Source organism: Tinamus guttatus, unplaced genomic scaffold, assembly GCF_059628265.1.
Source record: "Tinamus guttatus ecotype Peru unplaced genomic scaffold, ASM5962826v1 Tinamus_guttatus_pri_ptg000150l, whole genome shotgun sequence".
Lineage (NCBI taxonomy): Eukaryota > Metazoa > Chordata > Aves > Tinamiformes > Tinamidae > Tinamus > Tinamus guttatus.
The window spans coordinates 14355987-14378994 of NW_028288684.1; the positions used below are offsets into that span (position 1 = coordinate 14355987).

Genomic DNA, 23008 nt, shown 5'->3' on the forward strand with positions numbered 1-23008 from the left:
ACTAGCAGTTATGGAAATAATCTAAATTCTCTATTGAATATATATAAGATCCACTGCAGAAAAACAAATGCTGATTTATATTTGCACCTAGAGAGAAAACAATTATTTTATATAAATAAATATTTAAGGATTCTGTATGTTAGAAACTGGATATATATAAGTGAAACCATGTAATTGTGTATGAATATTAAAGTTCCTTGACATTTTTTTAAAAAGTGAAATCTTATCAGACAGACAATCTAAAGGTCCAAATAAATAATTGTTCTATAAAATTATGTACAAACCCATAAAAGTCTATCAAGTAAAAACGATGAGGTACAGTTCCTAAGTTGTAGGAAAATGACAGGAGAAAGTCACTTTGTGCATCCACAGAATTTAAAGGAGCCTAGAATTGCATGGGCATGATGCAAGTCACAGCAATATTGTTTTCCCCATTTAATGGGAGACTTTGCAAACCAAAATTTGTGGTCAACAGCAATCCTGAGATCTGCCTAAATACATATCAATACATCAGAGCCTGGCTTCATCCATCCTCTGAAGCTAAAGAAAAACTTAAAATTGCAACCAAAAAAAAGACAAAAGGAAAGGAAATGAAGTTTCAGAAAGAAGAAAGAGTGACAGAATGAAAAAAGCAAAACCCTAGAGAAGTCTGTGCACACTGCTATAAATACGCCAGGATGAGGAACATACTATTAGGGAGAGAATAAATCTGATTCTCTCAACTTGCATTCATGAGAGTAAAGATCTCTTTAGGGCATTGGAGCACTAAAGTGACTTGGATTTTGAATCGTCTTCAAATAGAAAGACGTTTGGTCTGTGTTCCTGATTGTGCTTGGATTTATTCTCACAGAAAACTGCACTTGGTGCTGAAGTCCCTAGAGATGGGATTTGTCTCAGCTGAGGCAGCTAAGTGTTGTGCCTTGTCTGCAGGCATCCTAGCTCTCTGGACAGAATGGACAGAAATAAGCATATCCTAGGAGAAATTCACATCTGGGTCTTCTGAGGTTGACTGAAGTGCTAAGGCCAGTTCTTGCTTCACTAGTTACCAAAGAACAAAAGACAAAGAAACCTTCGATCAGAGAAAGACTTAGACAAAGAAACCATCCTCCACCTTGCTGAAGTCTGGTGTGACCCAAATCCTGAGCCTCTGCTGAGACAAGGAAAGGGAAAAATGTTCTGCTGAAAGTGGAGCTTGAAGCAATACAACAACACAAAACATGGAGGAAGGGCAGTTGCTGTCCCAACAAAATCACACCCAAGAGAGTCTCAACCATCACTGAGCTCAGAGTCAACATGTTCGCAGTCTGGGTAGAAGCGCAGGGCCATATAATGAAGAAGCTACTGCTGCTGACTGTTTCTTTAAAACACCTAAAGATACACAGATTCTTTACGATGAGACCACAAAACACCTGAATAAAAAGCTGGGCCTGGCAGTGGATATCAAAACAAATGTGGCACATTTTCAAGTTTTCACAGGCTGTCCATTATGATTCTTCCTAGCATTTAAATCAGGAAATAGAAAAAGAAATATTGTGTGCCTAGCATTTTATATTAAATAGTTGTTGTGCTGCTTTTTAATCCTGATGATAGCACATTACTCAACGAGGTATTCTGTCAATGAAAACATCAAATATTATTGCATCCTATGACATTTTGTAAAAAGTGGTTTTGATATTCATACTGTTTATGAATACAGAAGAGGCACTTATTGGACTGAGCATATAAATAAGAGGAGAATATAACTCCAAGATAACTGAGAAGAAAAAAAATAGTAAAGGATCTAAAGGAGAGGAGAGAAAGGAAATTTGTATTGTACATAGCAGCAGAGGATAAGAGAAAAAGTCAAACTGGAGTCAAGCAGTGGCAGTAGCTACATGACCCATAATGACTGCAAATGCCTCTCAAAATGTAGTGCACAAATCGACCATTTTTATGAACTGAACATGGTGCTGATGTAAGTCTGTAAAGTCCATGTGGCTTTTTTCTGTGTGATATGTTGCTCATGCAGTTGATTTCCTATTTTTGTATACTTCTGACAAGTTATTTTACTTTCTAGGGAAATTTTAAAGGCAAAATATGAAGTCGATCATGAAAGAGATGTCGGTGAATGAAAAGAACTAATTTTGAATTATATTTTATATCTTCTAGAACCTCCTAAGCACAACCAACCCTCCTTGCCAACTTTAGTATCTATTCCATTGGTAAGACCCATAGAGATGTCCATAATGGCAGCACAATACAAATACTAGGTAACTCATGAAATTTAAGATGCTTTTGTGGAAGAAAATGACGTCTCTGGGCATTTACGGACACATGTAAAGTAGAAGATTTTGTTCTTCTATGTTTATGCTTGAGAAAAGATTGAACATATTAATGTTGTTTTAAGGAGGTGAGAAAGAATGAAAAGGTGGGAAGAGTGGAATTTAAAAGGACCTAGGAAGGAAGGGGTAAGAAGCATTATAAAAAGAGGACGTCAAAAACTAGCAAATTTAGACAGGGAGCTATAGCAATAAAGTGCTTTAATTACTAATGCTGCAAACTGAAGACCCAACTTCTGAATTGCTTTTCAGGTAACTTCAGCTGTAGCATGCACAATTGTAAAACAAAGGGATGACAGCAGAGAATGTAAGAAATCCCTAAAAGAGTTAAGAAAGGGAAGCCAACACCTCAACACTATAAAATTCTAGCACTCTTAGTAAATCAATAAGTTAGAAAAAAAAAAAAAGATAGAATCCCTGTGACTTGGGACATGTCATTGGCTGATTTTGGTGTTTGTGTACTGTAAAATAGAGGAGTTTTCTAAACTTCTAGGTTTCTGTTTTCAAGTTGGAAATATTATATGACCCCATCCTACATCCCACACAATCTGAATTACAGCCTAATTTTTCTGTTAGCTTGTTGCACATAGCTCCCGTTGAATGGCCATCTGTTTCTCAGGGCATAATTTGGACCCAGCTCTCCTTCACCAAATCAAAGTTTCTTATTGCTTTTAGAGGCAACAACACAAAGGCAGATAGATAATAAAACTACATCATCATTACGATCTGTGCCTGAAGTTTTTTAATAAAATGTTGCAGGCTAAAATGACTGTTCTCATATATCTCCATTAACTTGGTAAATGGTTCCCATGACCCCTTGGCTCTCCATAAATCACAGGCTATGAAGATATACCAAGGCAGTCAGATTAATCAGTGGACATTTAATTAAGTGCACAGCTTTCAGTTGCTATTTATAAACAAGCAGAAGTAATTTTTCTCCAGTGGTAGAAAATTAGAGTCTAGATGAAGGTTTACAAATTAGATTAAGATAAACTTTTTTTCTGGATTATATCTTTAACAAATTAGATTTTCATGTGTTTTCTTCTCCTATAAACACTCGCAGAACACATATCAGTTCTCCACTCTTCTTATGGACAGTGTTAGGAATTAAAGAGGGTCTAATGAGAGCTTCTGCAAGAAACTTCATCCCTATCAAGGAACTATATGAGTCTATGCAGTAACTACAACAAGAATTCATAAGACAACATTCATATAAATCAAAATCTTTGCCTATTTTTGGTAGCTAAATTGACACAATAAAAAATATTTATTGGGAACAAACAGTCTTTCATTACCTTCTCTCCTCTCCCCTACTCTCTCTTTCTTCTTCTCTCCTCTCCTCTCCACTCCATTTTCTACCTTTGTTTGAATTGGAAAATATCTTTTAAGATAAAGAAATTTTCTGAAAGAGTGGGCAATGAGGGAACTAATTTTCAATGGGCATGGACATATAATTCTGTTTGTATCACTATGTTCAGCAAGGTTCAGAAGGAGCAGAAGATGATCAGCTGCCTTCCTGGAACAAAACTCTAAGATGTAACAGCAAGATTAGGATGAGTTTTAAGTCATCTGTTATGCCACCACCATTCACATTGAAACAATGACACGAGATCAAATGAAACTGCAAACTTGAAGGACTTTGGAATAGAGATAAAAAAACAAAAGAAAGGCGAATGAACACCTAAATGATGTTCTCAGACATATGCGTAAGATCTTTGTGGAAAACAGATAGATGTGATCTACTGGATAGTGTGGCTACTTCAAGGCCTAGAATTGAAAGTTATGAAAACCTTCTACCATGACCCGTACATACAGGGAGGTTTTTCTGTTGTAGTTGCCAGGTCTTAACAGTCACAAAGCCGATAAATTAGATACTGTGAAGAGGAAATAATAAGAAGGCAAAATCAAGCTTTGTATTTTACAAACAAATTCAACCCTTCATAATGGATAAAGATTACTTAATCACGCACACACACAAAATTTAAGTATATGTATTTTATATGAAATAGAGTTAGTATCCATAAATATAGATAGAAATAATAAATATCTGATAAGCATTATGCATGCAAAATGCTTAACAACCAGACTGCATGCAATACCTGCTTTGTGGTTAAAGTGTGCTCCAGTCAGTGCTAACAGCATCCTACATAGGAAAAAGTAATATGGAGCTTGAGAGTATCATAGGAAGAACTATGTAATTAGTATAAGGGTATAGGGAGGTATTATGGGAGACCACCTTCTGTACTTGACATGATGCTCCTGAGGAGAGAATCTCATCTGGAGACTTTATCTTTTCTCTTCTGCATGCAGCCACGAGGGTGAGTTTTCTCTTTTCCTCTCCTTCTCTCTGTTTTTTTTTTTTTTTTCAATATAAACTTCACTGATAGATTTGATGCATGCTGTCTGCTATAGATCCCAGGAGTAAACTTTCTGCACATAAGCTTGTTTCAACATCCTTTGAGGAACAGAATGTTATTATTTAGCTAAACATAAATTGTTGATCACAATACAAAGGAGCTAGATAGAAGTTTAAGCACTGTAAGTCAGCCTGACAGGTCAGGCAGGTTATGTTGTGGTATATTTTGGCTAAGATTGCATGAATCCATGAGATATTTGCTTAACATTTGTGATCCTCTGCTTACATTTCAGTACCATTTTGTACTTTCCTTTATCTTTGGATTGTTTAACTGAAATATAATTTTTTGTCTTTCTTCTTTTTTGTGAAGATAGACCTGGAATAGAAATCCGTGAAGGCAGTTTTAAACACTCAAAATAATTGACTTGGATAATATTCAGTTAGACATATCAGTTTCTCCATCATGTGATGAAGATTTGGGCTAAGTCCATGAGCTTTTTAATGCAAGACTATGTTATTTCTTAAGAAATGAAATGGGTGTCAGTTTACAATGTTTTAACTATTTTTCATTTTGATCTTCTTTGATATTAGTCCTTTGCTCACAGTCAGTTTACTACTAAGAATGTGACAAGAGCAGCAGCTTGTAATTTGTTGAGTCCTTTAAGCTTTCTCTAATTGCTTCAGTAAGTTTAACATCTATCCACAGAGACCCTTGTATAAAATTATTACTATTGATCAAAATCCTCCTCCCACTAAGTGCAAATTCCATCTTACAGCACATGGATAATAATAGTGCAGTGCAATTCTCCTCAGAGCTCCAGTGAGTGTGGTTAAGAATTTAGGGCATAAATACTCATTTTTCAATCATCCAGCCAGGAGAATGAAAGTAGCTGTAGAGAAAATTCTAAATTTCCAGAAAGTGCATTTGATATATGGTAGATGCATTTTTTTTTTCTTCTAGCAAGATTTAGTATTGTACTAAAGCCCCTTAAAGCCATAATTTAGAATAAGAAGTTCCTGTCCTCAACATTTTAGGAGACACCGAGTTCTTCTGAAGCCCAGGATCAAGAGCTTTAGAGCAGAGTGAATTTTTCTGTACTTTGTGTACCTTGAAGAGCCAATTCTTCTTTTGGAGGAAATGTCTTACATCAATATCAACATTCCTTTTCATTTTTCCTCTACTTTTTATTAGAAATGTGTATTGTGGGAGTGTGACTCCAACCTTTGCTAGGGTACTGTATTACCAGGGAAATGTTTCAGTTGCTTCTGTAATTCTATTGTTAATTCTAAATTGCTAATTCTAAACTGCAGACAGTGCTTATCTAGTACTAGCTAACCAATACAGTTTTTGCCATCAAAAGCTGCATTTTTCCACCTGATTTTTAAGGCAATTATTAACTGGTAGAGTTTTAGGGCATATAAAAAGCTAAGGCAGGTTGGGAAGGCAATCTGGCAAGAGACGTTAAAAATAACAACAAAAACTTCTTCAAATATATTAACAGCAAAAGGAAGATCAGGGAAAACGTGGGTCCACTGGTGAATGGGATGGGCACCCTGGTTATGAATAACACAGAACAAGCAGAGTTGCTGAATGCCTTCTTTGCTTCGGTGTTTACCAAGGGCAGCCCTTTAGAGCCCCAGGCCCTAGGGACAAGAGAAGAAGCCGGAGGAGAGGAAGACTTGCCCTGGGTAGAGGAAGATTGGGTCAGAGAGCCCATAAGGAAACTCGATACCCACAGATCCATGGGCCCTGATGGGATGCACCCCAGAGTGCTGCATGAGCTGGCAGATGCCATAGCTAAGCCGCTCTCCATCATCTTTGAAAGATCCTGGAGTACGGGGGAGGTGCCAGAGGACTGGAAGAAGGCCAATGTCACGTCAGTCTTCAAAAAAGGCAAGAAGGAGGACCCAGGCAACTACAGGCCAGTGAGCCTCACCTCCGTCCCCGGAAAAGTGATGGAACGGCTCATACTGGCCATTGTCTCCAGGCACATGGAGGACAAGAAGGTGCTCAAGAGTAGTCAGCATGGATTCACCAAGGGGAAATCTTGCTTGACTAACCTGATAGCCTTCTATGATGAAATGACCGGCTGGATAGATGAGGGGAGAGCGGTGGATGTCGTCTATCTCGACTTCACCAAGGCTTTTGACACCGTCCCTCACAACATCCTCCTGGGCAAGCTCCAGAAGTGTGGGATAGATGAGTGCACAGTGAGGTGGATTAGGAACTGGCTGGATGGTAGAGCTCAGAGGGTGGTGATCAGCGGTGCAGAGTCTAGTTGGAGGCCTGTAGCTAGCGGTGTCCCCCAGGGGTCAGCCCTCGGTCCAGTCCTGTTCAATTTATTCATCAATGACCTGGATGAAGGCACAGAGTGCTCCCTCAGCAAGTTTGCTGATGATACCAAACTGGTAGTAGTAGCCGATACCCCAGAGGGCTGCGCTGCCATCCAGAGGGACCTGAACAGACTGGACAACTGGGCGGTGAAAAACCTCATGAAATGCAACAAGGCCAAGTGCAAGGTTCTTCATCTGGGGAGGAATAATCCCAGACACCAGTACAGGCTGGGGACTGACCTTCTGGAGAGCAGCCGTGCAGAGCGGGACCTGGGTGTCATGGTGGATGACAAGTTGACCATGAGGCAGCAGTGTGCCCTCGTGGCCAAGAAGGCCAGTGGGATCTTGACCTGCATCAGGAGGAGTGTTGCCAGCAGGTCAAGGGAGGTGATCCTTCCCCTCTACTGAGCTATGGTGAGGCCGCACCTGGAGTATTGTGTCCAGTTCTGGGCTCCACAGTACAAGAGGGATGTGGAGCTGCTGGAGAGAGTCCAGAGCAGGGCTATGAGGATGATCAGGGGCCTTGAACATCGGCCCTGTGAGGAAAGACTGAGAGAGCTGGTCCTGTTCAGCCTGGAGAAGAGAAGGCTGAGAGGGGATCTGATCAGTGTTTATAAATACTTCAAGGGAAGCAGTGAGGAGGATGGTGCTGGCCTCTTTTCACTGGTGGCCACCAACAGAACTAGAGGTAATGGCCACAAACTGAAGCACCAAAAGTTCCGCATGAACTTAAGGAAAAATTTCTTAACAGTGAGGGTGACAGAGCACTGGAACAGGCTGCCCAGAGAGGTTGTGGAGTCTCCTTCTCTGGAGACCTTCAAAACCCGCTTGGACGCAGTCCTGTGTCACGTGCTCTAGGTGACCCTGCGTGTTAAGGGGAGTTGGACTAGATGACCTCTAGAGATCCCTTCCAAGCTTAAGCATTCTATGATTCTAGGATTCTATAAGAGGCTACATGTATTTTGCTATGTTTGGGAAGTCTCTGCCTGATTTTGTTTCTACATAAAACTTAAATCATTTAAAGAAAACTATCTTAGCAAACCTCTCTCCAAATCATTCTTCAACCTACTTTGTCAGTTCTTGTCTCGTCAGCCATTCTACCACCCAAACACTTCCCAGATGAGGCTGATGCAGTGGGTCTGATTTCAACCTCCTGTGGGTAAAGAATCAGACTTTGTGTTTCCACTGCTAATAACATAGTGCAGACTGGCACTACAAGAGCTGCTGAGAAAGCCCAGAGAAAGAGAAGAATAATTGCCAATGTTAAGTTAGGACAGTGAAGATGCACTAAAAATATTAGACATTAATATTCAAAAATATTGAAATTTTTAGAGCTCATTCTGTCATCTTTCTCAATCATGTCTTTGCTAATGGGCAAGTGCTGATGAATCCTGAGTGTTTTTTTGTTTGTTTGTTCGTTTTCTGTTTTTGGACCATAATGATGGTTTTAACTATGTTTATTTAATGATTATAGGCAAAGTCTAAGTCATATTTTTGAAAAATTATTTTTTCTCCTCAAAAAAATTTACCCATTCTTTTTTTTCCCAGTTGTATCTGGGCATGTTTTCATGAGATAAATTCAGACACTGTTATTTGGAAACTGGTCATTGTTTGAAGCCTGTGCAGACCGAGTCACCATGCTGCACTGAAACTCACAATCTGAGTTTCTTGTGTGACTCTGTCAGAGTGCAACGGAGTTAGCACCAGCACATATCTAAACTTACGTTTCCTTTATTATTATGTTCCCTTATTCTTATATTCCTTTATTATTCACTGTAAGTATTATGTGATATATTGAAAACACTGACAATGTGGATAAGATAGAATTGTTTGACCCCAAATCAGTTCCAGGAAGAAGAGTAAAGGGGACTAAAAAAAAAAAAAAAAAGAAAATGATGCGGAAAATCCTTGTAAGTCTGCAACACAGTTGCAGGAGGGATCAGATTTGTGTTTGATCAGAAATGCTTGAAATAGGGCGAAACAAACAAATGTTATCCAAAATTGCATCACAGTTGGAAACTAATGCTCCATATCTGGATTGCTCAATGAATATTAATAATACAATTATTCCTGGACATGACAGGCAACTGTTATTTTCATCAGTGGTGATTCGGGTCAGGGAACATATTTATCTTGGATTTGGTTTGGCAAGTAGCAAGGTCATTTGAGGAGAACTTATTTAGAGAGTTTAGGAGCTGATTTGGCTTAGTTGAGTGGAAGGATGCAAAATCTGTTCGCACAGCTTAAAAATTTCTATTTAAGATTCTGTTTTTGAAAAGGGCAACATGGACTAAAGTCTCCACTGAAAAAAGCACCATCCTCAGGAAGCGTCTCCAGCTCCCTTTGTCACTTTTCCATGGCTCAGGTCCCTTGAGCAGATTCACCACAGAGGCAATACAGAGTTTTGACCTTTTCCTCCTTTGAGCATCATATTGTACTGTGGCCATTTTTTTTTTTCCCCAGAATGTCTGAAATGGTAAAACTACTATGCTACAAGTCTTCAGAAAGGTGTTTTACAGAGTGCCTCTAGGGTATATTGCAGGTCTGTGGCCTACAGTGCAGTGGAATGTGGGGCACTTTCAGACAAAACCCTTCTGGGACAGTGTTGGAGCACCGTGCAGACAGGGGGAACCAAACATAGTACACTTGCCACACTGCATGTCAATAGGGATCCCTGCAGCAAGCTGTTACCAGAATGGTCACCAGGATTTTATTTGGGAAGGAACTGACCCCTTTGAAAAATATCACAGAAATAAGCGAGACCCTGTAATGGAGGGAAGAGGGAATATACAGAAAGGAAAAATTCATTTTGATACACATTGAGAACTGATTAATATATTTCAGAAAGAATTAAAGCAAGAAGAAGAAAACAGCTGCTCCATTGCTTGGGTTATTTGAAATGGAGACAAAATCACGTGTTCAGACTACAGTCCTTCCCATTTAATATCCTTAAATCCATGTCTAATAGAATGAATCAAAGTATTTTATGAAAGCCAGTGTTATTCTGAATAAGAGAGCCCTCAGGGCATATGAGATAATATCTAAATTCATCCTTTGGCTTTTCTCACCTGACCTATCTACACCAAGAAAGAACATACTTTTAACTATAAATACAGCTAAGAAACATAACCAGCTCTGAAGAGAATCATATTACTCATGGAAAAAAACATGTTTCTGAAAATGAATTCCAGTGACGCAGCAGTGAGGTAAACAGAAAAAAATATTTGTGTGTTTACAAAACTGAACTTCTTAAGCTGAAAATGTGCAACAAGATGTCTTATTTAGAGTAACCTGGAGAGTTGATGACAGCCAAGTACTGCTACCCACTACTAGGCCACTTGTGTAATCGCGCGTTTGGGAATCACAAACAGCCTGACAGGATGGGAATGACGCACCGCAGGTTAAAGACTTTTGAATATAAGAATTGTGTTTTTTTCTATGCTTACAAAGCTGTGTGAAGAATAACACTGAATGTTGTACAACTAATAGGAACAACGAGGGGATAATAATTCATGTGTTTGAGTTTAATAGCAATTTTAGCCCTGATGACTTGAAGGATTTTTTTTATTTTATGTCTTCCTTCTTAAAATGATGCTCCATTCCTAAAAGTATGTGATCTGCGTTAAAAATGATAATAACCAAAAATAAACATATACTCACAAGTAGAATATAACAAGTAGATAAGGGTTGCATTAAGATGTCTCAGAAGTGACATCTTGATGTAACCCTTTTACAGAAGTTAAAAAAAAAAAAGAGGAAACGATCGATACCCATCTGAAGAAGGACAGTATTCCAAATTTATTACCTGAACTATGTACAGTGAATTTCATTATACACTTTTTTACACTCTGGGGTCCTGTTGGAAGTGACTGACTTAGTTTCTACAGTACATTTTTGCAGTGACAGCTTTTTCATTAATAATATAGGAAAAAATATATTCAACAGAACAGGTAACCCCATGCCAAGGAAGACAACCTTTAATAAATAAGGATTCACTTATTGCTGTGGTTCCAAAGTCTTCTTTTTATAGGAGCTTGTATTTGACACAAGGGATTCTCTTCGATACAAAGTCTGGATTATACATACTAGTGCATGCTTTTATCTGAGTGTCACATGAAAGTGCAAGTGGAGAAGACACGTGTGCTTAAATTCAACAGGCAGAATCTCATGAGTCTTTTAAGCTGATGTTAGAGTTTAGAAGCAGTCATGTATTAATGACATATCGAAGAGGATGTGCAGTATCCTTGAGTGGGTATTCAGTAGACAACAAAGAACTGTTGTATTGGGCTTGATCTTTTCTTTGTGAAAGAGAGAGGAAAAAGGAGCATAGAATAAAAACCGAAACAAAACACAACTGTACAGTAATATGCTCTGCCTTGCATATGAACATGAAGAAGCATTGAAAAATTGATTCAAGACAAAAAAGAATGACCACTAAGGTGCATAATGTGACAAACATTTCTTAATGTAGCACTTAGCTTTTGATGTACTGGCAATACAAAAACAAACGATGTGGTTTATAGCAAATTGCCATTCAAGATTAGAACTCCCAGTAAAAAAGAGCAACGTTGTTAACATATAACCAATGCAAGGAAAACATAGCGGGGTCTTTTACTCCCCTCTGTTTTTAACAATTGAAAATGTAGCAAGTATTATAATTCCTATTACAAGATTGTCAGAGCAGAAGTAGTGCCTGATATGCTATGAGATGTGAATTGATCAGAACTTACTGACATGAAATCAGAATGAGCAGAAATGCTGGAATCAGGGGGTGGGCTGAGAAAGATTCATTAGCAACTGCTGAGATGTCAGTGAAAAAGTGAGAAGAGTTTAGCATAATTTCTCCCAAATGCACTAAAGGTTTAAAGTAACTTAAAAGTGTATTAATACTAATCGTTTTTTTATTTTCATTTCATGGAATGTTTGCTTGCGTTATAAGTTACTTCAGCTGCTGAAATGTAAAATATTCTCTATATATCTGTGTTAATATACAATTTTCAATACATCTGTCAGTAGCTTATGAACTGTTGCACCTTGTTTCATTTTCCTTTAAGAAAGTGAGACAAAATTAAGGCTATCCATAAACGGTTCTAAAGGAAGCTTTTAAACTTCTAAAATGCTTATTGTTTAGACTGTTGCAATACCATAGGGTGGTTTGTGCTAAAGAGAGGGAAAAAAAAAGAATTCTTTGAAAAAATGTCCTGTTTTTTCAATTCAATATTATTAAAATCTAAAAGTGCTATTCATCAAAAGGTAACTCTATGCTGAAAGTGGAATTTTGAGACAGAGGAAAAAACAGGGTCCATACCTCCACTAGAATTGAGTCACTGATTATTAAACTATATGAAAAGAGAGAAACCCAGGGTGATATATGTCACTGTTACTGCAGGGTTTTGGGTCCTCATACCCTAGAATCTTGTTTGGTTATTTTCACAGCCTGCTGCAGAGCAATCACTCCTTTTTATAACCCTAAATTCAAGTCCATATCCTGCCTGATGCAAATTCTAAGCTTGGAACAAATGTTTGGCAAAGGCAATAAAAAAACTACCTGTGCTGAGCTATAGTGACTTTAAAATAAAGCAGTATATTTACTTCCTTAATGAAGAAACTTGTGAAGTCTTATTTTAGCCTGGATGCGTAATTATAAAGATGAAAAAAAAATTCTTGCTTCTTCCAAGAAATACATTGTGGATAAAATGATAAGGGAAGTAAGTACCAAGAAAAATGAAGTTTTAGAGTATGAATGATGAAAAGTCAATGATGGAAGAAGCAGAGTTCCAAAAGCAGAGCAGGCAAAGAATCAGCTGTTCGTGCTACAGCTCCCACCTTCTGGAAACTCTTTCTGGCAACTTTTGGCACATTGCGATTGCTGGTGAAAGCTATTCAGCTCTGGTTAATTTTGCTTCTGTTGGATCTAATTGGGGCTTTTGTACAAGAAAGATATTGACATAGTGGAGCAAGTCCAGCCAAGGGAAATGGTAGCATCTAGGGCAGGAGCACATGACATGTGAGCAGAAGCTGAGTATTGGATTTGTTCAGATTGGAGAAAATAAGGTTAAGAATCAATCTTCTTGCTTCCTACAGCTCTCTGTTAGAAAGTGTAAAGACAGAGGCAAACTTTTCTTGAAAATGCATAGGGCAAAAGGCCACTGACACGAGTTAGGCTACCTGACTAGATAGAAGAAAAAAAAAAGATTGTAGAATCTCTGCCCTTGGAGATACTCTAGCCTTCATTGGACCAGAGAAATATATCACTTATTCAATGAGAATGTATCAGTTTGAGAGACTTAATATTTGTTTTTTGTTCTTGTAAGTAAATCTTGTAGATAAATCAGTTAAGGTATGGGTCAGAGAATGCTGAAAGTCATGATGTTTCCTACAGAAAATGGAAAATTAAGGGCTTTTGGTTTTGCTTTTGGGTTTGAGAGCTTTGTAAAGATAAAAGCCTTTTTGAAGCTTGATCAAGTATCTACCAGTTTTGCAAAGTGCATCCTATGTTATGGTATTCATATCGTTTCATATTATCCTATCACATTGGTACAATATCTTATCATCACTTTCCAACCATATTAGGCTATGCAATGAAGAGGTTTTATGTATGATGACCTTGAGTCAGCATAAATGAAAATAAAGAAAAAAAAATCTAGTCAATCTTCTTTAATTTTTAACTAGAAGGTGTAAATTTTTAATCCTTTAAGGATGTTTCAATGACTTTACATAGTAAATTTAATGACACCATGGTGAAATTTAAACCACACATTTCCAGTTTTAGCCTGATTATCTCCTCTGTAAACATAGACTATGAGAAAAGAGCCTATGAACATATTAAAAATGGATAATAGTGATTATTTATACAGGCATCAGTCTATGCAGGCAGTGGGGGCAAAAAGTATTGTATTAGGTGCAGTGAAATAATATAGAGCTTACTGCTAGTTTTACCATATAGTTTTATTAATGACCTGATAAAATGGAATATTAATTACCTTGGACATTATTAATTATTAACATTTAGAAACAGTAACTAAAGAAAAAAAATTAAAAAAAAGTTTTTGCAAAAGAAAGTGTAGGAGGACAAAGTGGAGGCATGCTCACTTACTGCATTCACGAATATCAATTGTTTGCTCTCACCAAAATGCTCTCTTTTTTGTTAAGGCTAGTCTACTAAAAAGAAATCTCTGAACCTATTTAACCTTTCCATATGCCCTAAACTTATGATTCTTATCTCTGGCATTTTTTTTCATTTATTTCATGTAAAGATAATCAAAGTGTAAAATACAGGAATATCAGATATTTATTCATAAAATATACTTCCATGGAAGTCTTTATATTCAGAACCTTGGTTTCACTAGTGCTAATAATTAACCAAGGTGTTTGCAGAATTGGTTTTATACACAATTAGGATACATTAGAAATAATTTAGTGAGCAAATGAGTACAAGTTATGAGCAGTGAAGTGGATGAACCATTCTTGTTATTTTTTACAAATACTCACTTGTAAAATTCTTCCTTGCTCTTTATCATTTATTAAAGAGAAACATTTAATCTAAAGTGCTTTTAAATCAATACTATGCCCGAAGAAGAACATGAGACTGACAATGTTCAAGACAAGGAATGTACCTGCTAATCAATAATAATAATGTGATACTGACCATGATGCCAACTGACTTAAACCGATGGCTTGATTTTCCTTATAGAAAAGTTAGTATAAATTTTTCAGGTAGAAATGTAATGTTTAATTAGTTCACAGTGAGACAAATGTGAACCTTGACAACCACAGAGAATAATGTGCTACAAAGTGTGCAGATGTACAAATATGCAAATATGACAGATATCTACTAATTCTAATCTGTAAAGTTCTGGTTTGATGGGTTCTTGATTCTTGCTTCACTCGTACTCTGTTTTCTTTCAGCAGCCTCAACTAATCCTGTATTTCAGAAAAGCTGAAATATTGAAAACCATACAATCTCCCAACATTACACTGAAGAAGGTGCCAGTTTAGTAGGTTACCTGGCAAGATGTTGTTCTATTTTACAAGTAAGATAATTGGGGATTTTACATCAGAATAAAGTTGTTTAGAAGAGCAGACAAAATCTCCGTATTATCAAAACTTGTATTGTATAATGAATTCAATTAGTACAACAGTGCTGCTTTTGAACAAAGATTCCTTTTTCTTAGAGTTGATCTTGCCATTTGTTTTTACTATATAGTCAAGGTTATCATTGTTTCCCTTTTCTACCTTATAACCAAATCTCTAATTCCCAGTGTGAACCTACCACAGCTAAATTAGACCATGATTTATGCAAAAAGTGAAAAGAAGTGACTTGTAGAATCCTCAGAGGAAGATAAGTATTTCTGTAATAAAGTTTGTCTCTCCCAATGTTCTCAGCATTTTCTCTCTTCACTACTTTTTGATCATTAAAGTGCCACTTGGGAATCTAGGGATCAGTTGGTGGCAGAAAGTTAAGTGTTTAAATTCCCAAGAATTTTACATGTATCTTCCATTAAGGACAAATTATGCTGAAAGTCACAGTCTGGAGGGCCTTAAGCAAAGGAAAACCTTTAAGTAAATGATGATTTGTCATATTCTGCCTGTGTAGTGCACAAATGGGAACTTTGGCAACCATTCATAACAACTGCAGAGAAATGAATCATAGTTACAACCAAATTTTATGAACTGTTTGCTCAACTGATAATTAGTTGAGTTATGTAAGAACATATTAAAAGCAAATCGTCTATCTTGTGGTGATTAGACACTTGAAAAGACTGAGCTCTTCATGTTTATCTTTTCTGAGGTGAGGGACTAAGGGATATGTCTATTTACAAATCAGTAATTGAGAAAAAAATAGAAAGAACTACTGTGTCAGAGTATAGAAAACCAAAACCATAAAAGGTGGCACTCGGCTCCCTAAATATTGGTGTCTAGTCTTGTTGTAGAGGTCTGTGGTGATCCAAGACACCACAGAGAATCTATGGGACACTTTTCACAAGCAGCAGTAGGGGCAGGTGCTGATTTCAGGACACAATCAGATTTGAAGCACATCTCTTGTTACACGGCTAAATCTTATTCATACTGAACCTTGATAGGAAATGGTGGCGTATTTCACGTATCAATCCAATAAATGATGAAGATAATATTTTTCTAAAATAATGCAAGCTTGAATGCACTGTTATCATACGCATTTCTAAACATACACTTTTGCATTAGCATCAAACATTCTTTCCCTAGAAATAATCAATAGCTCTGTAACCATATAGTTTTAGCTATACAGCATAGTATAATTAGCAATATAAGTACCTTATTAATGAGAAATACCAGAAATTATCATCCTGAATGCCTTTACAGAGAAGACAACTGAGATTTCTGAGCTCGAGGTAGCCACTTAGCATCTTGTAGAGAATCAGATATATTGAGGATTATAACCATTGATTTAATTTGGTAGTCCCCGGAAAATGTTATTTGTTAAACTAAATGAAACTCCTGAGTGGCCATTTTTGTACATATAGCCGGGTATGCAAAATAAAATCTTCAGACTCCTTAATACAGCAGTGTATTCTATAGAAATATATTTACTATTAGAGCTGAATGAAATTATTTCTTTATTTATTAACAGGAAAAAAATTGTATTGTTTTCATCAAAAACAATTGTAGCTGAGCTACAATGATCAGACATAAGTAGAAATGCTGGTGCCAGATACTAGATTGAGTCTAAATGGAGCTTAGGGACCATCAGAAAGACTGAAAATTACATTTCAGAGTAATTTTGTGTGTATTTTACATATGCACTTTCTTTTGCATTCACAGTGCAGAGTTTTTAGTTTAAACTACTGTTATATACCACAGTTAGATGGAACTGAAATTGTTTTGGAATGCTACCACCACAATTATCAAGAAAGCATACATCTCCATAACAGACAAATAAATGTATATATATTTTTAAAATAACACAACATATACTAACAACAGCACTTTATAAAATTGAATACAAATTTCACCTACAGATTCAGATCTCTTTTTGTCTTGCTTCAGCTCTGAATGCCTTACTTTTCTTTTTCATTTTTTCCTAACAGTTGAGCTATAGTTTTTTTCCTACATCTTCAGAGATCAATCTGTGGCTTGAAATTTTATATCCATGTGACTACAAAGACAGAATTTTCTCATTAATATTTATTTCTTCCATTCAGCTTCCTCTTCTTTTCCTCATTCACTACAGCACAAAGAAGGTAAGGATTTTCACACCACATGACTTCTTGTCATACTTAGTTTTCACTCCCAAATTTCTTCTGATTACTTCAAATGTGATGTTGCTGTACTGTCTCTTTATTGTAGGGTTTTTTTTTTTCAGCCTTGTCCTATTTCTCCCATTCCAGCCAAAACCTTTGTACAGGTTTTATATATAAGCTGAACCATCCTATTTTCAACCTCTTCTTCCTTTTTCCTGCAAACCTTCCATCTAGCTGTTTCCCAAGCAATATGCCCAAATTTAATACTACTAATAAATTCATTGAGTAGACCTATATAGTGGTTTTTCAACTTTGATAAACTTTATCAAATGTATTTGTTTTTTCTAAAACAAATGAGGACCTTAAGCAAGTAAATCTCAAAGGCAGTGCTAATTTCTAGTCCTTTTTGTGCTAGGAGAGTTTTTTCTAAGAATTATAATTCATCCTCCTCCCAAAACAGTTAACTTTCTCTTGGCCTTGTTATTTTAAATATGTAGAAAATCACCCTTATTCAGGCACCTGAGTAGTCCCACTTAAGACCAAAGCATGCTCTGGCAAACTTGTAAGCTACTGGAAGTTAGCTTAGCGAGCAAACTACTCTAGCTGAACCCTACTTGAATGGAGGGTTGGACTAAACCATCTCCAGAGGTCCCTGACAGCCTCATTCTGTGGGTCTGTAATTTTTTGTAAAATGAACTAAAAAGGTTTTAACCACTTGCATTCAAGTAAAATTGATTACTGATACAGTGATTGCTGAAAGAATAGGGATGTTAAAATTTGTGTCCCAGCCAGTTGTTCACTAGGAAGGGCTGCTGAACTGAAGTGGATATTGGAGATTTTTTTTTAATATTTAATTTCCTTGCAGAAATCTTTAATAGATATTTTTAGGTCCTTGGGCAAGGTTAACATTGGACTTAGGTGGATGAATATGAGCAGTTATACAATGGACACAGAGAGACTAACACTGTTGCCTGGCTCATAATGACATATTATGAATCTATCCTACAGAGACTGCTTTTTGTCAGAGATGTTTTCTGCACAGCTTGTTTTACCACATAAAGGGGAAAGTTTAGATTATGTAAGAAAGGGAGGAGGCAATGAAACCCAGGACTGTCTTACAAAAACTTATGTATGTATTTAAGTGCCATTGTTTTAGGTAAAATATTTACAACAAAATCCACAACAAAAATTGAGATATAAAAAGCAGAACATTTGAAAAAGTCCACATTATTATACAAGACGCTTTGAAAGGAAAAGAAATAAAGCCAAAATAAAGTAGGACTAAATTTTCCCCATAAAAATCCTGCATTCTCTGTTACCTATTTGTTGGTTAAATTGTTTCAAGTATTTATTTCCTAGTGAGTGGAGTAGACTGGTAATAACAGAGACTAAATAGATTTTTTTTGCACGGGTAGAGTGCTTCTGAGTGAGTTTATTAATGGATATGTAATGGAAATAAAGAGATATAGTGAAATATCGATATAAATTTAAGGAAAAAAAAAATTGGATGTGGGAGAAGGACTGAAAACAGATGAACAAAGACTTATGATTTTTAATACATACGGCTTCCCAAGCATATCTGTTTAAACATCAGAGATGATAGTCACTGCTAGAAGAATAAATCTCGGCAAGAAAGCAAGTGACCTTAAAAAAGTGATGAAACACAGATGATAGCACATGGAGTAATGGCTTACTAAAATTTGCAGTTGTAAATTGTTGAAAAACACCTTAAGTTTAAAGAAGCCAGAACACAGGAATTGAAAGAATTTATAAAAATAATTTGTCCAGAATCTGATAACTATTAGTGTTACCCATTATTTATACCAATGTCACTGACAGCTGATTCCAGTCTGTCCTATTGTATTTTATAAAGCTTACTGTGTACATAAAAAGTCTGATTAAATATCATTTTTGCTGTTTTCTTATAGCTAAGCTTTTTTGCTTGTTCACGACAAGACAAAAAGCCTAACTGGCTTTCAGATCTGAAAAGTCACCTGCTTCTCATTTATAATCTGATGCTAAAGTAATGAATGAGAGTTTGATTACAGATTAGGAAGTATCTAATGGAAATGCTTCAGAAACTCCACAAGCACTCTGATCGTGAAAAAACCTTGAGTCTTGCACAAGGGCTGATTCTTCCTCTTTAGAAACCAAATCAATGTTTCAAATAAATATTTTATTCAAAAGTAAAGACTGAATTACTTTTTCAGACTTGGATCTAAACACTCAATCCACTTCAATATAAACCCCAAACTTCTTGTAAGTTAAAAGATTCAGAAGTTCTTAACAAAATTTGTGTGGACTAAAAAGTTCAACTTTATCAATAACCATAATAAACACCTTCTCAGGTTACCATAAATAGCAAAGAGTCATTTATCAACATAAGGGATGATAGAGTCAGAATAAAAGAGGAAAGTAAGGATATTAACAATTTTAATTATTGTCATATGATTAATTAAATATGGAGGTTAAATGTATTTCTGCCTTCTAAACTCCCATTGTTGTTATAAAACTGTGCTTAGGTATGTTCCAATTTAAAAACAAAAAATATAACATTTTTTGAATGTTTAAAGGCCTCACTGAGACTGTGATAAATCGAAGAGTGAAAGAGTTTTACATGTGATTCTTTTACCATGATTATTGCTATCCTTTAATGCTTTTAATATCAGTATGTTTCATAGATTATACCTGATTCTCTGGAAGAATACCTTAATCTCTTGCACCATAATCTTTCATTTCATGGAAACAGCTGTTACAGAAGATCTTGGTCTTTGAAAGTCGAGTTAATAGAGTAGTTGTGAATGTTCTTTGTTAAGTGTGTATTTTTCTGTATGAATAATTTCATTAAATGAAAACATTTAAGAGATTGTAACTTAGTTATACAAAATAATGATACCTTTGACCAGCAAATAAGAAGATGCTACTTTTCTGCTCTATCTATCAGATTGCCATTCATGCAGAACCCAAATCAAAAAATCTCTTATAATATTCATATGCTTTTCAAGTAGGATCAAATAAATTGACTACTCATAATAATAACTGCTCACCAGGGAGAGAAATGAAGACCTTGAATTAGATCATTTATTCAGGGAAAAAATCAGGCCAAGAGATGGAATGTATGTCGAATAGCTTCCATAGTTACTTTGTCAAGCCATTTCAATCAAATCTTTGAAGCTTTCAGACTACACTCCAATATACACTGAATTCCAGGAACAACATTCCAGGTTCTGAGTGCAGTGATTACTGTGATCAGCCATGAGGAGGAACAAGCTCAGACTTTACTCAGTTGCAGACTGAAATCTTGCCTGAGGTATTTCTGTCAATGCGCATTAGAACATTAGGATTAAAAAAAATCTTGGAAGAGGGAAAATGGATGCTAGTAGATACTAGTTAAGTGGATTTTTCCCTTTCTCAGGGAGAGGAAGATCTCTTTTGTATTGAGACTTTCTCAACAGAGGCAGTTTCACGGAGCAAATGCCTTTGACAGGCTTGCATACTTGGCAGAAGTGAAACAGAATGACCCCTTGGTTCAGACACTCTGTAGAAGAGGAATAAGCTGTGGCAGAAACAAATATATATGTATTGGGTGGATATATCCTTGCCTTCACTTATTTAGTTAGTTCTTTTTTAATTCTACGTGGTTGAGGATTGTGTATAAAATCATCACATGACAGTTCCCAATTGGATTCTTTTTCCAGCAGCCTATGAAGAAAGCCCATTTAAGGTAAGTAGAAACATATTAATTAAGATATGTCAAGTTATTCCTTTTTTATCCAGTGTATATTAGATACCTGCCTTCCATTGCTTCTTCCTCAAAGTGCCCAAAATACGGGAACATAGGTACCATCTCCATTCAGTTACACTTCCTTTCCCAAAATAACATTAAGATTGCTCATTTGCTCTTTAAATAAATTATGTTACTATTGTTTAAGAAATAATATATGCACAGTGACAACTGAGTTCTCTTGAAAGAGATTTCTCCCCCATGTATAAAAAATAAGCATAGGGGAACCTCTCTGAAAAACATAAGTGCCTCCCTGAACAGCAAAGTTAAATCGAACACAAACAGCTCATTTAAATATCTGAAATAGTTTAACAATGTCTTTTTACTTTCCACGTTCCTTCGTTTACCCCTCCAGGCTCTGTCAAAAGAGGCAAGTATCAAAAGCTTCAAACACCAAAATGTATATCCAGATTTTAATTTTATGAGATTTTTAACTTTAACTTGCGTCATGTTTTTGTAGTTATCAGGTAATTGCTCGAACGTTTTTACAGATCTTAGACTAAAATCCAGGTTCACACGTGTGATCAGAGACACTATAGTGAGCATTGAGCAGACGAGAGGAACAGGTCATGCAGTGAATTCAGAAAAATTAACTGTAGCTGTAGCATAGAGACAACAGTTTCCAAATATTTTATATTTATTGACATCCTTGCAATATCATTCTATCATATATTGTCAACATACAATATATAATTTTCACCTATTAGTAAAATGGTTCATATAATGCCTTGCCAAAAGCCAATATGGCCTGAAAGTTATCCATTTTTCCTTTTCAGAACAAATCAGATGACATGAGATGAAAATAAAATTCACCAGAACAAAACGGCTTCTGCAGCTAAAGAGGACAAATGCACTGTGCTGCTTTCATTAGGATTGCATAGATGAACAAAAAGCCCTTGCTTTTATCTTTTTGACTAATACAAGTCATTTTAAATGGTACATTCGTGTACGTTACCAGAAAGAATATAAGATTGCTGCATATACTTAAAGACCATGCCGAGACTGGCAAAACTGCTCAAGTGTACTGACATGCTATCTTGTAAAGTGCAATTACAGTTGGCATTTAAGCTGCAGTGCTTAAACTGTGTTTAACGTACAGAGCCGGACAGAATTTATTTAATCAAATGTAGTCTGTTAAATAGATGTGCTGCTGAATACATACATTACTTGTATAATTAAGTCTTATAATGGAATCATACGTTTCTTCTCTGAATCATTTTAAACCTATTCTTAGAACTGTGATCCTGGCATGTAGAGATCAAGCTACTGATCTGCCTTATTAAAAGTATTTCAAATAAATAAGACCACGTCATATGTTAATGTAATCCTTAATACCTTAAGCTCTATACTTCTAATAGCGCGATATACATAATGCACAGCATAACTGAAGCATAACTTTGGAAATCAGTAACAGGAAATAGAGAAAAAAAACCCAAGGAAAAGCAACTTAATTTTATCAATCCTAATCTGTGAATAATTTTAACAGTTCTTTTTTATATTGTGAAAAAGATAAAGTCACTACTGTGAGACTAATCAGTGTGACAAAATAATTGTGCATGCACATGCATATTCCTGTTACTTGCTGCATTTTCATTTAGTACCAAATCAAACAGGAAACACAGTAATATTTAGTTTACCGAAAAGGCTTCTGACCTCTTACTCTCCCTTAGTGCTTTGTCTCCTTTCTTCCAAGTGATAGTTGGCTTTGGAGAGGCTTGTGGTTTGCACTCAATGACAACTTCTTGGCCCTTTGTAATAATTATTGTTTTCCTCATTTGGTTTAATGGGAAAGTGGGAGCTGAAGCTGTGAAAAAAAGAAGTATGTTAAACTCTACAGAGCACAGTCCCAGCTTTCCTTTCCAAAACATTCTAATAGGCAGTTATCCCTTTCCATTTTTCATCTGGAAATTATTATACTACAGATCAGCTAGAATTTTACAAAATGTTTCAAATAAGCAGCTAAGACTAGGTGGCAGGCTTATAATTTAGTCAAGCT

At 36.2% G+C, this 23008-nt stretch overlaps 1 protein-coding gene across 1 annotated transcript in view; it reads right to left on the reverse strand.

Annotated features, from left to right (window-relative positions):
* CNTN5 (contactin 5) overlaps positions 1 to 23008 on the reverse strand; it is a 413137-nt gene that overhangs the window by 98155 nt on the left and 291974 nt on the right. The window contains exon 12 of the mRNA XM_088522370.1: positions 22666 to 22816. Coding sequence (XP_088378496.1) covers positions 22666 to 22816 — 151 coding nt within the window. The remainder of the gene's footprint in view (positions 1 to 22665; positions 22817 to 23008) is intronic.